The sequence below is a fragment of the Passer montanus genome, unplaced genomic scaffold (assembly GCF_014805655.1).
Source record: "Passer montanus isolate IOZ18808 unplaced genomic scaffold, ASM1480565v1 scaffold62, whole genome shotgun sequence".
In the NCBI taxonomy this organism is placed as follows: Eukaryota; Metazoa; Chordata; class Aves; order Passeriformes; family Passeridae; genus Passer; species Passer montanus.
The window spans coordinates 1,969,380-1,983,681 of NW_024371260.1; the positions used below are offsets into that span (position 1 = coordinate 1,969,380).

Here is a 14,302-nt window from a genome sequence, read left to right on the forward strand (position 1 = left end):
TAGGCCTTAATTCACTTTTCTTTCACTTGTCAGGAGGATGAGGCTCACACAAACTCTGCTTTGCTCCTCACTCCAGCATGTTCAAGGAGCCACAGAACAGTTCTTCCCCCCAGGTTTCCTGTGGTTTGAGGGTTTTCCTCTTGTCCCAAGAGGGATTTAGTGCTCAGAGCTGGTCCTTGAGGGGTCTGAGCTGCATAATTTGCTAATTAAGGGGTCTGCACTGCTCAGTTTGGCAATTAAGGGGTCTGAGCTGCTCAGAGTTTGGTCCTTGAGGGGTTTGAGCTGCCCAACTTGGTAATTAAGAGGTTTGACTTGCCCAATTTGGTCCTTAAGGGGTCTGAGCTGCTCAGTTTGGTCCTTGAGGGGTCTGAGCTGCTCAGTTTGGTCCTGAGATGCTCAGTTTGGTAATTAAGGGGTCTGCACTGCTCAGTTTGGTCCTTAAGGGGTCTGAGCTGCTCAGTTTAGCTCTTGAGGGCTCTGAGCTGCTCAGTTTGGTAATTAAGGGGTCTGAGATGCTCAGTTTGGTCCTTGAGGGCTCTGAGCTGCTCAGTTTGGTAATTAAGGGGTCTGAGATGCTCAGTTTGGTCCTGAGCTGCTCAGTTTGGTCCTTGAGGGTCTGCACTGCTCAGTTTGGTAATTAAGGATTCTGCACTGCTCCATTTGGTCCTTCAGGGGTCTGAGCTGCTCAGTTTGGTAATTAAGGATTCTGCACTGCTCAGTTTGGTCCTGAGCTGCTCAGTTTGGTCCTTGAGGGTCTGCACTGCTCAGTTTGGTAATTAAGGGTCTGCACTGCTCACAGTTTGGTCCTTGAGGGCTCTGAGCTGCTCAGTTTGGTAATTAAGGGGTCTGAGATGCTCAGTTTGGTCCTTGAGGGCTCTGAGCTGCTCAGTTTGGTAATTAAGGGGTCTGAGATGCTCAGTTTGGTCCTGAGCTGCTCAGTTTGGTCCTTGAGGGTCTGCACTGCTCAGTTTGGTAATTAAGGATTCTGCACTGCTCCATTTGGTCCTTCAGGGGTCTGAGCTGCTCAGTTTGGTAATTAAGGATTCTGCACTGCTCAGTTTGGTAATTAAGGGTCTGCACTGCTCACAGTTTGGTCCTTGAGGGCTCTGAGCCTTGCCCCTGCAGCAAGGAGGTGATTTCCCCCCCGAGGATGAGGTGGGAGTGCCCCATCCAGCTGGAGAGGAGTGGCTGGCAAAGCTGGGAACAATTCCATGTCCTGGCCCAACTCTGCACTGGGGTCATGCTGCAGTCCTGCACAGCTTCCCTGCACTCCTGGGGAAGCTTCTGGAAGCAGGAATGTTCAGCTGTTTCTCCCTGAGGCTGAGGGGAACAGGGAGTTTTGTCTTCTCCACAGGAAAACACCCAGACTGCCTTCCCAGCTCACCACAACTGCAGCACAGCCACATTCCAGCCCCACAGCAAAACTGCCCAAAATGGACTGAAACTGAGAAAATGTTTAGGGTTGGAGTTAATCCCTTACTGGCCTGGTGCCCAGCTGTGGTTGCAGGAAAATGTGGTGTTTTCCAGATCTCCCTGTTCCCACAAAACAAAGTGACAGCTTCACAAATCAGGGGCTCCAGAGGATGAGATTCCAACATGATTCCTCCTCTCCTCTCTCCCCAGAAAGGACTGGAATGTGGCCTTGCACAACCACTAAAAGCTCAGTTCTTCTCTGGATGGAAAAAGGGCATATATGAAAAAAACAAAACAAAACAACTTCGACAGAAAATAAAGTTTCAAGTCTCCATATTAAATCTTTTTGATTTATAAAACAATAGAGTAATTTGTTTTGCAGTGTAAATACATTTACAGAACAAAAGAAAAAATCTGGTCAGGGAGTATCAAACCCAGCCCAGCTCTCTCCAAGGTAACAGGATACAAATCTCATCATTGTCATTTTTCTTTTTGCCCCAAATATATTCAGACACAAACCATTTACTCACTTAAAATAAAAAATAAACTCTCTTTACTGTCACCAACATCCCACTGTGCTGCATGTGAAGCAATGAAATCCTTCACTCTATTAAACAATTGAAAATGTATTTTAATTCTACAAATTTACAAGGAAAAAAAACCAAACCAAAACAAACTCAACAACAAAAAACCCTAAAAATAAACCAGAAACTGTTCCAGGACTTTATTTCAAGTTGTCCTTTGCCACAGTTTGTGATGATCCTGGGGTTTTCAGGTAACTCCAGTCCTCTAATGGAATGCAGCAGTTAAACTCCACATTGATTTATAAAACAAGAGCCTTGGAATCTGTGATCATCTTTGAGTTTTTTCACAGGGAAAAACATCTGGTGCCCCTGACAGAGAACAGAACTGGGGCACTCAAATCCACTCACATGAATGGTGCTTTTTTTTTTTTGCTTTTGGGGTTTTTTTTCTCCCCCTCCTTTTCCATGTTGAGTTCAAAACTTGAGGCTGAAGCCAGGTCCTGCAGCTGATGCTCCTTGGTTTGTGGTGGTCAGATGGAAACCTGTGTCCTTCAGGTCATCATCACCCTGTGAAAACCAAGCACTGATCAGGGGCTGGGCAGCTGCATTTACCCCTCCAAAAATCTAAACAACAAAAATAAATCATCTCAAGATGAGAAACAAATGTTTGATTTAGTGGCATCACAGTTAAGGTTATTAATAATTTTTACATATTGCTATTTCAAAATTTGCCATTGCTAAAAGCAGTTTGAGTGTTCCTAGTTCCTGTGTCCACTTTTGATCCATGAGAAAGAAAAAAAAAGAAGGAGAGAGAAAAAAATGGGCTTTCCCTGCCAGTCTGGGGGAATCTCAGGATCCCAAGCAAAGCCCAGCCCAGAGGAGGCTCTGGAGCTGTGCCACACTCACAGCACTGACTTTGGGAAGCAAAGCTGAACTCTCCCTGGGCTTTGGGAAGGGAAGCTGAACTCTCCCTGCCAATCTAAGGTGAATCTCAAGATCCCAAGCAAAGCCCAGCCCCAGGGGAGGCTCTGGAGCTGTCCCACACTCACAGCACTGACTTTGGGAAGGAAAGCTGGACTCTGCCTGGGCTTTGGGAAGGAAAGCTGGGACTCTCCCTGCCAGTGAGGATCCCAACCGAATCCCAGCCCAGGGGAGGCTCTGGAGCTGTCCCACACTCACAGCACTGACTTTGGGAAGGGGAGCTGAACTCTCCCTGCCAATCTAAGGGGAATCTCAAGATCCCAACCAAATCCCAGCCCCAGGGGAGGCTCTGGACTGTGCCACACTCACAGCACTGACTTTGGGAAGGAAAGCTGGACTCTGCCTGGGCTTTGGGAAGGAAAGCTGGGACTCTCCCTGCCAGTGAGGATCCCAACCAAATCCCAGCCCAGGGGAGGCTCTGGAGCTGTGCCACACTCACCAGCTGGCTGTAGCCCAGCCCTCCCTCGGGGGGCCGGGGGCTGGTGCCCCTCTTGACCCTCTGCTGCTCGCTCTTGGCTGGCCAGGTGGGGAACATGGAGGGGTCGATGGGCAGCGGGGTCTCCCGGAAGTACTCGTGCTTCAGCCCGTCCTCGGCCGTGATCCGCCGCGCCGGGTAGTACGTCAGGAAGCTGCCAAGGAGCAGGGGAAAAAGGGAGATTTTAGCCCCCAAAAATGGTGAACTGTTCAGGAATGAGGCTGAGGGGTTTGTGGTGTTTAACAGAATTCTGGCACTGGGTATTGGGGGTGATTCTGGTACCAGTGTTGGGTGGAATTCTTTAATTTGGTGAAATTACGTGAGTAGGATTGGGTAGAATTCTGTTACTTTGGTGTAATTTTATTGCTGGGTATTGGGTATAAAATTATACCAAATGAGTAGAATTATTACTGGACATCCTGCATTAATTTGGTATAGGGCACAATTCTATTCATTTGGTACAATTTTATTATTGGATATTTTGTATTCATTTGGTAACATTTTATTATTGGGTATAATTCTATTAATTTGGTACAATTTTATTACTGGACATTCTGTATTAATTTGGTATATTTTATTACTGGGTATTGGGTATAGTTCTATTACTGGCTATTGGTATAATTCTATTCATTTGGTATAATTTTATTACTGGATATTGGGTATAATTCTATTACTTTGGTGTAATTTTATTACTAGGTATTGGGTGGAATTCTATTCATTTGGTATCATTTTATTATTGGACATTTTGTACTAATTTGGTATATTTTATTTCTGGGTACTAGATATAATTCTATTACTTTGGTATCATTTTTTTAATTGGGTATTGGCTATAATTCCATTAATTTGGTACATTTTATTACTGGGCATTGGGTATTAATTTGGTATAATTTTATTACAGAGCATTGGGTACAATAATTACTTTGGTATCATTTTATCACAGGACACTGGCCATAATTCTACTACTTTGGTATCATTTCATTACTGGGCACTCGATATAATCCTATTTCTTTGGTATAATTTTATTTTTGGGTCTAATGACACCAATTTGGATCCCCTGGAAGGTGGCACCCACTTGTTCATGAGGTCGAAGCCCTGGTCCGAGAGCAGAGCCCCGAATCTCTTGCGCAGGTTGTTGTAGGGATATTCTGTGAAGGTCATTTTCTTCACTGCTGGCAGCTCGTTGTAACCAGGCCAGATCTTTTCACTGGGAGTACCCAGATCCTGCAAATTAAAATATCTCTTTAATAAACTCAGAGTGCAAGCTTTGATTTATTCATGAGGAGCTGGGAAGTATCCAGAGAAACGAGATAATAAATTGTGGTCTCAGCCTACTCGAAGTGTGGTGAAGCAGATTAAATAACTTTTTATTGAGGCTGAATCTCTGTTAAAGAACAACACCAATGCTCCTGTTTCTAAAACCAGTCAAAATCCCAAAAATATTTTTAAAATTACCTTAAAAACTTTGTTAATCTGGTCGATTTCTGACTTCCCTGGGAACAGCGGCTTCTGTGTCAGCAGCTCCCCAAAAATACAGCCCACTGACCACATGTCTATGGCTGTGGAATACTCCTGGAAAGAGGGGAAATAAAGTTACACCTCAGAAAAATCAGAAATATATTTTCACTGAGTTGTTTGGATGGATTTTGTGGCTTCTCGGGGTTTATTTGTGGTTTTTTTGAGCAGAACACACACAATCAGTCCCATACCCAAGGGCCAGGTCTCAACTGTAATTATTTCAAATTTCTAATTACTGTGAATTATGAGCAACGCCCATGACACAAATATTCAGGATGAAAGGTGAAGTCTCCACACTGATGCCTCTCTTTTCCACTCACAAACAAAGCAGCACAGCTGACAAACCAGTATTTTATTCTGGCAGGGCTCTTGCCACTGCAGCCCTACAGAACCCTGATTTCAGTCACCAGCAGGGAACATTCTAGAATAGTGCCACTACCTTGTTCTGCTCTCAGATATCACAGGTTTTAGACTAATTTTAAAAGAAATTTAAAATCTAGCTGCCAAAGGTGACATTTTGCCACAATCCATGAGAAGTCCATCAGCATTCCAAGGGACAAAACCCATCTGTCACCCACCCTCTGTGTGGGGAGGATGGTTTTAGATGTCATTAGGAGTAAAAATACTGAATATTCAAGATTTTCAGCTATGAATCAATATAAATACCCACGCATGCTCTCACTTTGATCATGATTTATAAAATCAGGTATTTCATAACTGCAGTCACTGCTCCAGCAGCCAGAGGAACAAGGAGGAACTCACCTTGGCTCCAAGCAACAGCTCTGGAGCTCTGTACCACAGGGTCACAACCACAGGGGTGTAGGGCTTCAGGGGAGACCCATATTCCCTGGCTAATCCAAAATCCCCAACCTGAAAGGGAAAAAAAGCAACATTTCCAGCACTGCTCATTCACCATCTGCCACTGCACAGAGCTTTGGGCACACTGTAACTCTGTGTAATTCTGCAGCATAGAATTTGTCCTGATTTCTTTTTTTTTTTTTTTTTCCAAATTCTTACTTTTAAAATGCCTGAATGACTGAGCAGCAGGTTGGAAGTTTTCAAGTCTCTGTGAAGGATCCAGTTGTCGTGGAGGTGTTTGACCCCTCGTAGTAACTGAATCATCAAAGTCTTCACTTCCCCTGGAATGATAAAAAATGCACTGAAGAAATCTACCTTTAATTTGTGGTTTGTTTGGGAAGAGGGCAGGAAGGAGTGGCTAGTTAAAGCACAGTAGAGCCTGCACTGTAAAAATGTGTCACAGAACAGCAAAATTCATCTGGGAAAGTAGAATTCATCCCAGTTATGCTCAGAAATTATTGTCTCTCAGGAAGCAGCCAAAATTAAAGCCCAGTGTTCTTTTCCAGTTCAAACTCCCCCAGTTTCACCTCTGAACAGCTCCACCCCAGACACACAAACTGCATTCATCACCAGCTATCACCACGAGGATCAGCCAACACCTTAATTTGGGTCAGATTTTGGAGAACAAACAGAAAAAGCCAGGAAATCTCAGTTCCAAGGAACACAGGACATTCCACAGCAGCACATGGCACTGCCAAAGCCAGCAGGGCCATTTGTGTTGGCCACTTCTCCAGCTCTGAGAATTCCAGGGCACTGTGGCAAGCAGTACCTGGCAGGAAAGGCTGTTTCATTGTTTCCATCAGGCTCTTGAGGTCGTGTTCCACATAATTCATCACGATGTAGATTTTATCCATGTTACTGCCCACAACGATCTCCTGCAACACAGAACCAGAGGGGCAAAACCTACACATGGTGTTTAAAAAGCATCCAAAATCAATGTTAGAAATGTAATGGGAAGAGGATGGAGGCTGCCATTGGTAAAATCCTTAGAAAATGTGGTTTTTGTTAAAAACCAGCTCATTTTTTGTGAAACAGCAGATTGTGCAGTGATGTCTGTACAGCCTTATGAGCAGCACACAACTGCTCACAGAAGCAAGATCTCACAGGCTTGCTGATAGTTTAATATTTAAAAACCAACAAATTACTTCAGACACAAAAGATTGGCCTTACTCTGACAGTGACAATGTTCAGGTGCTGTGCTTTCAGAATTGTATTTATTTCTCTCAGAGAAGTAATGGGAAAACCTTCCTTCTCCTTTTCCATTTTCAGTCGCTTCAGAGCCACAATTTCATCTGCAAAGGAAACACATTGCACACAGTTAATAATTCACATTACCAGGTGATCTCTCACTGATTAAATATTTAATTATCTGTGCTGTTCTGCCTTGAAAATGAGCAGCTTGCTGGTAACAAAATATTTAAAAATAATATTAAAATTTTTTTAAAATAGATTTTGTTCATCACTGAAAAATGCAGAATGATAATTTGCAGCCCTAAGTCCCCTGAGGAAAAAGGAGGGCTCTGATACCCACCAGTCTTTTTGTCCTTTGCCCTGTACACCACACCATAGGTTCCTTCTTCAATCCTGTTCAGACACTGGAATTCCTCCACGCTGCGACATCCCTGGAAAAACACAGGGACAACATTTACTCCTCCAGCACCTGGGGAAGGTTTTGCTTTTTAAAAAGCTTCAGCAACTTCACAGTTAAAATTTACCAGAAGAATTCAGCTATAAACCATATGAGAAAGGTATCTTTGGGGTTTGTTTTTCAGAGTTTCTAAAGGAATCCTGGACAGAGCCTGTGTTTCAGCAGATTGATTAAATGATTCCATTCACTTTTGCACAGAATAATCTGAAACACAAAGGCAGCAGCTCGGCACCTTTCACATAATTAATTAGTAAAAATCTGATTTTTATTAGTATTTCTGCACTTTGCTGTTGGGTATATAAATAACACCAGTTTGTTTATGAAAACAGAACTCTCCTCTCATAAGGATCAATTTTCAGACAGCAATACCAAGAGAACAGACACCAATAACATCAAAAATAGTGAAGAGGGTGATCCCCTACCTGGAGGGCAGGAAGATACTTGGGCAGCTCCTGTTTCAGCTCGATGGGGGAGGAAGCTGGAGAATCAGGAATGTATTCCCCTTCTGTCATGGCATTGGAATGAGGGGATCCCTCGCCCACCTCCTCCTCCTCCACCTCACTCCCTGCAGAATCCCGGTCAAACCTCGACTCTGGAACTGCAAAAGTCAGAATCAGTCGTGGAAAGAGGAGCTGTGTGGATTAATTAAACTCAGCTTTAGGGAAATAAAGGGTGACATTGAGCACTGCATGGCAGAGGGTGGTGGAGAAGCCAAATTTCTCCTCTGCTCTTTCAAGAATTCACCTACAGTTTCCAGTGTAGGTCAGAAAAATAAATCTTGACACCAGAATGGAAGAGAAAAGTGACCCAGGATGTCTCACTCTCATTCTGGGTCTCATTCTCTGATTTTGATGAGAGGACAGAACAAAAGAACACAAAATGAAAGAGAAGGAAACATCAGCTCATCAGACTCATTCCCTCTAAACATAAAGCTTGGAGCAGATTTCAAGGAATTTCTGAGTTTGGCATGAGAATAGCATTTCAGTATTTTAAATATTTGTAGAAATAGATTTATCTAGCTGCAAAAACTCAGTTAAACACTTCTTTAAAACATGATTTGCATTGTACCAACTGGGATGTGGTTTCCATTCTCCCGTTCCTCCTCTTCGCTCATTTCCTCTTCGCTCACCTCCTCTGCAAAACAGAACCAAGTTTGATTGGAAAAAATCCCCATTTCTGCAGCTCCTGGGGAGGCAAATCCCTGCTGGAATCCTCTCCTATCTCACCAGTGACCAAGAACTTCTGGTTCATTTCCAACAGGGAACACAACTTTTACCAATTCTCTGGGAATTGGGATATGGGCAGGTAAATAAAGGATGAATATTTCCTTATTAACTGTATTAATTGATTTTAAAGAAAAACACCCAGCCATCAGAGCCTGCTCTTGTGCCTTTTCTTTACTAATTAATGACAAGAACAGCTGCACTCAGACTTCTTTACTGAACTTGGTGTTATTACGTTCTTTCATTTGAAAAAAAACTTCTGAAATTTGCAACAGAAAATAACTCAAAATGACGAAGACATTTGGACTTCACCACCCCCCAAAGAAGAGCAAATTGTGCTCTGCAGAGTATTTGATGTGTTACTGAACTGCTGACCAGTTAGGGACACAAAATTGGCTCTCAGTTTTCTGATCTGGCTTCTTAGAAGAAGAATTGGTATTACCTCTACACAAAAGGATAAAATGGGACTTGTACTTGGGTGTTTTCTTTTTAGTTATCTTGACCTGTGAGGTCTCAGTCTAGCCTAGACTAAGAGAAAAGGAAAATGTTCAATTAAAATAACACAGGAGGAGGAAAAAAAAAAAGAAAATCACACACCCCTGTACCCTGCTTGGTGAAATGCTCACCTGCTGATTGCTCAGACACTTCCTCAGAATTGCTTCCTGTCTCTTCCTCCTCCTCCTCTTCCTCTCCCTCTTCCTCAGAGCCTTCACTGCTGGACTCTTCCTCCTCCTCTTCTGAGCCTGATCCAGATTCTGCCCAGGAATAATCAGGCAGTTAACACTCACAGTGTTTGCTCAGCAGAGAAATTAATTACATCTGTGCAATTAATTACAGCTCCTAAATTGCATTTAGTCACCTGAGGAAGACTCTGCTGAGCTGGTTTTTCTCTCACTGTCACTGATGTCTTGCAAGTCTGACAGAGGATCCCTCTCTTCTGGTTTCTCTTCTTTCACTGCTGAAACCACAAAAATTAAAACCACAGTGCTAATTGAGTATCATTTCCAAGCCTCTGAATTCCCAGGTAACTGCTTCAGTTTCTGCTGGCATTAAATCAGTGCTGAATATTCACTATTGGAAATTCAGAGCACTAAAATAAAAATAATAATAATTTCACACTCTGCTCAATGACAAACAGCTTTTCTGAATTGCAGTGGTGCAGGACCAACAGCCAAAAATATGGAATATTGACCTGATTTTTAAACATGATGTGTTCCTAAGGTTTCCTAAGATGAATTAAAACAGGGGAAAAAAGGGAAAAAAGCACCACGGTGACAAGAATCACCAGGACAGGGTCCCTACACACTGCTTACTGCTCACTGCAGTGATCACCATGAGAAATCCCTGGTGGTTGATGGGGCAGGAGCTTCCCAGGCCTTGCTGCCTCCACCTGGAATTCCAGCAGATTCCATCCTGCTCTGAGTGCCTACACTGCTTTTCACAGCTGCACACGTCAGCAAGGCAGACACAGAGCTTTCCTCCTTCAAAAAAGGCATTTTTGTGTCACTTGTGCAAGTTCCCTACCCCCAAACCTTCAGGTGGGACCATTTTCTGCCTTGGGAAACAAAATTCACCATCTAAGCAGAGCTCTGCCTTCAGAATTAATTTCTTCTACAAGATGACAGAATCAGTGATGCTTACACTGATCCCTGTGAGGTCACTTTTTAAGGTAGTTTAGCTCCTAACCCCAAATCCAACAGGAGCTGGAATAACCAACCCCTTTTTAACCTGCAAGGCAATTCAACTGCAGGATTTTAAAAATTCAGTCAGCTGCTTCTTTCACCACTGAAACAGGGGTAACTCAATCTGAAATGATGCTAATTTTCCAATTGCTACTCCTACCCCTAAATCCACTCCATTTATCACCTGTGCATCTCCTGCAGAACCAGCTTTAGGAAAGAGATATTGCTGAAGATTCCAGACTTACACCGCTGGGGCTGAGCTGGACAAGACTTTAACTGAGCACCTGGCATGTTTGTTTGAGACTAAAAATGAGTGGAATTTGATTGAATTTGATTTTTACCCCAGCCCAGCTCCTGCTGCCCCCCAAGACAGTGTAGAGTGGCAGATGCTACCTGGTTTCCTGCTCTCTCCTTGCTCAAGCTTGTCTCTCTGCTGGCGCAAAGGGCTGCGACTCCAGGGTCTCATTTTTACTTTGTCTCCATATTCTTCCCTCACTGTTCTATGGTGTGCAGAAACTAGGGAAAACAAAACCACAAGAAATTGTTACATCTGCCTAATTAGAGTTGTCCTGTCTGCCACAGCCACCTGATTTAAATGCTTTTTTTTTTTAACAGGTTAATAGGGAAGAGTGGGAGAGGAACCTACTTAAATCTGGGAGAATGAAGGGCTTTGATTTATCTCAAATAAAAGATGGATTTGTACTGCTTAGAGAAAGCTGCTGCCACACTTAGAAGCAAGCTGCCCTGTATGTTACACAGTGAACCCCCTGATTCTAAAGCATTAATGCCAGAGAAAGAAGTGGAAAATATGTAAAAGAATAAAACCAGCTGAGGTTTAGAAGGAGCTGACAGAACATTCAGAACAATAAAACCAATTAAATGAAAGGTTACACAGATTGAGCACTATCAGCATAAAGCCAAGCACAAAAAGGAGCTGTTTGGTATGAGCTGAGCAAGAAAGAGAAAGCAAAAAATATGGTTTGTTCTGCTACTCTTGAACAATCTCCATCACCCGATCACAGGAATGGGCTCTGATCTTTACCTCTGAAAGCTGGGACAGAGATCCTTGAACCAGAAGGATCTGAGCTGAGATTGCAAACACCCACCACGCTGTGCAAAGAGTTCAGGTGCACAACTTAAACACTTCAGGCACCAGACGATCCCACCTGACCCCCAGTACAGCATTCTCCATGCCTGCAGTACTTACATGACCTCTCCCTCTTTGCAATTTATTCCCCCAAATCCTTAAAACATGGAATTTTGAGGTTTCAACCTCTACCAAACTGAGTTAGACTCAGCCAAAGAGTTCAGAACCGCTGGGGTTGTGCTGGGTGCACCTCCAGAAATCCTGGTTTTATAGGAAATCTCCCTGACAGGGAGAGGCAAACACTGACTGACCAAGCTCTCAGGACATTTAAGGCACATAACATCATCACATTATTTTATCTCCCCAGGTAAAACTTAAATTTCATTTTCCCTCAGATTTCAAAGGCCCTCCCCACTAATATTTTTTAAATTCTGGTGTTGCTTTAATAAAAACCACTTTCTATCCCTCCATCCCACCCCTGTGTCAGCAGGCAGGAAAGTGACAGTAAATATGAAGAATGTTTATGCAGAGGGGGTCACCTTCTCTCCTGGCTTCCCTCTCCTTCCTCCTCTCCTCAGCTCTCCTCTCTCTCTCCTTTTGCTCCCGCTGCTCCTTCTGCTGCTCCCGGATTTTTCTTTCCCTTTCTCTCTCCAGTTGCTCCAGACGATCTCTGGAAAATAATTTCTGTTTGTTACAAATTCAGCTGGTGAAGAGAAGGAAAACTGGATTGCAGCAGCAAACCACTGAACTCAGCTTCCTTCTCGACACCCCCAGCTGTACATCAGTCAGAATCAGGTGGATTTTTTCAGCTGATCCTTTGAAAAACAGGTTTAAAAGACCCAGACCAGGAGCTCTCCACCCTATCAGGATTTAAGCAGAAATTAAGCCAGTCCAGTTAATTAATCCCCTGAAAATCCAGGTAACTAATCCCCTGTGCAAAACTGGTTTGTACTTATTTTTTTAGGTTGGAAAAAAACCTCTAAGACCACCCAATCTTTTTATTCCAGCCAACCACTGGCAGTGAATTCACCTGGAATACCCACGGTAATGAAACACTTAAAAACAATGAAAGTGAAGAACACATTCCCAGGAACACAGACAATTTCTACAGTGGATTTTTTTGGAGATGTCACAACAAGAACTGCTCAGAGGAGGCAGGTATGGGTGTACCTCTCCCTCCTGGAATGCTCCCTTGCCATCTCTCTCCGTTTCTGTCTCTCCCATTCACGCCGGGCTTTGTCCTGCTCTTCTCTATGTCTCTTCCTACGCTCATGCTCCCGTTCTTTCTCTTTCACTCTGGCATGTTTCCCTTGAACAGACACAAATCAATTGCTGAGTGTTACTGCTCAAAATAATCACTGAAAGCAAAACTCAGGGGGTGAAACTGATGGGAAATGTTGCCATGACCTCTGTTGTTTTCTTAAAGGGAAAATCCTGTTCTGAAAGGGGGTTGGAAAGCCCAAAGTCTCTACGATCTTGCATGAATACTTGTATGAAAGTAAAAAATGGTTGTTATTGACAGGAAGACAACAGGAATATCTCTAGAAAGGATATTTTTTTTCCTTGGCAGGTACAAAGATCAGAGGTGAAGCCAGAGAGAATCTTATCAGGCTTCAAGGAGTAAAAGTGACCTCAGTGTCCTTATCTCAGAGTGATTTCTGTCCTCTCAGCCACCTCACACCCCTGGCATTCCCCTAAGGACACTGAACAGCCAGAGAAACAACAACAGCTGGAATTCCTCTGCCTGTTCTTTACTCCAGTCCCAGCAAGCAGAAGCTCCCAGAGTGGCACCTTCTGCAGAGTGACTCCTGTGCCTGCGTTTCTCTTTCCTCTTCTCATCTTTCCTGTGGTGGGTTTTTTCTTTCCGGGACATTTGCTGGGGTGGTTTGATAGCCAAGGAATCATCTTCTTCTCCCCTGAAAGGCAGGACAGGGATAAACTCAGGGAGGTGACAGGGGAAATTCACAGATTGCCTTGTTTGGAAAAGATTCATATTTTATTTTTACTTTCCACAATAAATCAAAACTGGAACACTGTTAAATCTTAACCAGTGCTCCAAAGGTGTGTTCTATATAAAGGATTTCCACATCTAAAATTTGATTTTCCCTTCAGATATTTGAAACCCAATTCTCAGGATGTTGAGAGGTTAATTTCAGGAGCTTTTTTCTCTTTTTATCTCCTGACTCCTACCTGTCTTCCATGGAGTCTTCCCTCCTGTAGGGCGAGTTCCTGATGGTGATTTCCATGCGGTGGTCTCTCAGCTCCCCCTCTTCCAGAGAGTCCCTCTTGGAGTCCCTGTCATCGGACTGAGGGAGCAGAGCAGAGCAGAGCACAGCCCTTTACTGCCTGGCCAGCACCAAGACAATCAAACAGCACCGAGGGCTTGCGCTGCTGCCCCAAAAGCGCAGCTGGTCAGCCCTGGGACACCCTCTGAGCTGTGGCAGCAGCACTTCATGGGAGCTGCAGTGCATTGATGGGACATAATCAGGCACAATTAAACCCTGAGGAGGAGGGCAGCAATGGCTGTGTGGTATTTTCTGCAATAATTGTTTTGCACACAGCTGCGCAAAACCAAACAGCAACGTAAAAGTGATCCCAAAATTAAGATTTCAACACATTCTTCTATAAAATCTTTAAAAGTTGTTCCTGGAACTGCAAGCTCCAGTTCATTGTTTATTTCTATTTATTTAAAATTAAATTATTTAATATATTATTATATTATTATTATTAATATATTATTATTAATATATAATTTATATTATAAATATAATATATTCACATTTATTATTTCTTTATTTACATTATTTATTATTTATATTTCTTTATATTATTATTAATATATTTATAATATATACTATAAATATATTATTAATATATAATATATAATAATATATTA

The 14,302-nt window shown here is 43.0% G+C and overlaps 1 protein-coding gene across 5 annotated transcripts; it reads right to left on the minus strand.

Annotated features, from left to right (window-relative positions):
• Positions 1–1,729: 1,729 nt before the first annotated feature.
• On the minus strand, positions 1,730–13,755 carry LOC120511112 (cyclin-dependent kinase 11B). Of its 5 annotated transcripts, none has more exons than XM_039727769.1 (18): positions 13,597–13,755; positions 13,198–13,322; positions 12,577–12,715; positions 11,946–12,076; positions 10,713–10,835; positions 9,497–9,592; positions 9,264–9,392; positions 8,483–8,548; positions 7,837–8,006; positions 7,298–7,388; positions 6,937–7,058; positions 6,536–6,641; positions 5,926–6,047; positions 5,671–5,778; positions 4,846–4,962; positions 4,466–4,614; positions 3,358–3,547; positions 1,730–2,504 (listed from the first exon to the last, which is right to left on the minus strand). In XM_039727769.1, exons 1-18 carry the CDS (start codon positions 13,650–13,652, stop codon positions 2,412–2,414), a joined length of 2,133 nt encoding a protein of 710 aa, XP_039583703.1. In that variant the 5' UTR covers positions 13,653–13,755; the 3' UTR covers positions 1,730–2,411. The 5 variants fall into 5 exon arrangements, with proteins under 5 accessions (XP_039583703.1, XP_039583701.1, XP_039583702.1 ...); XM_039727767.1 differs by having other exon boundaries at positions 7,837–8,012; XM_039727768.1 differs by having other exon boundaries at positions 9,497–9,595.
• Positions 13,756–14,302: the final 547 nt, after the last annotated feature.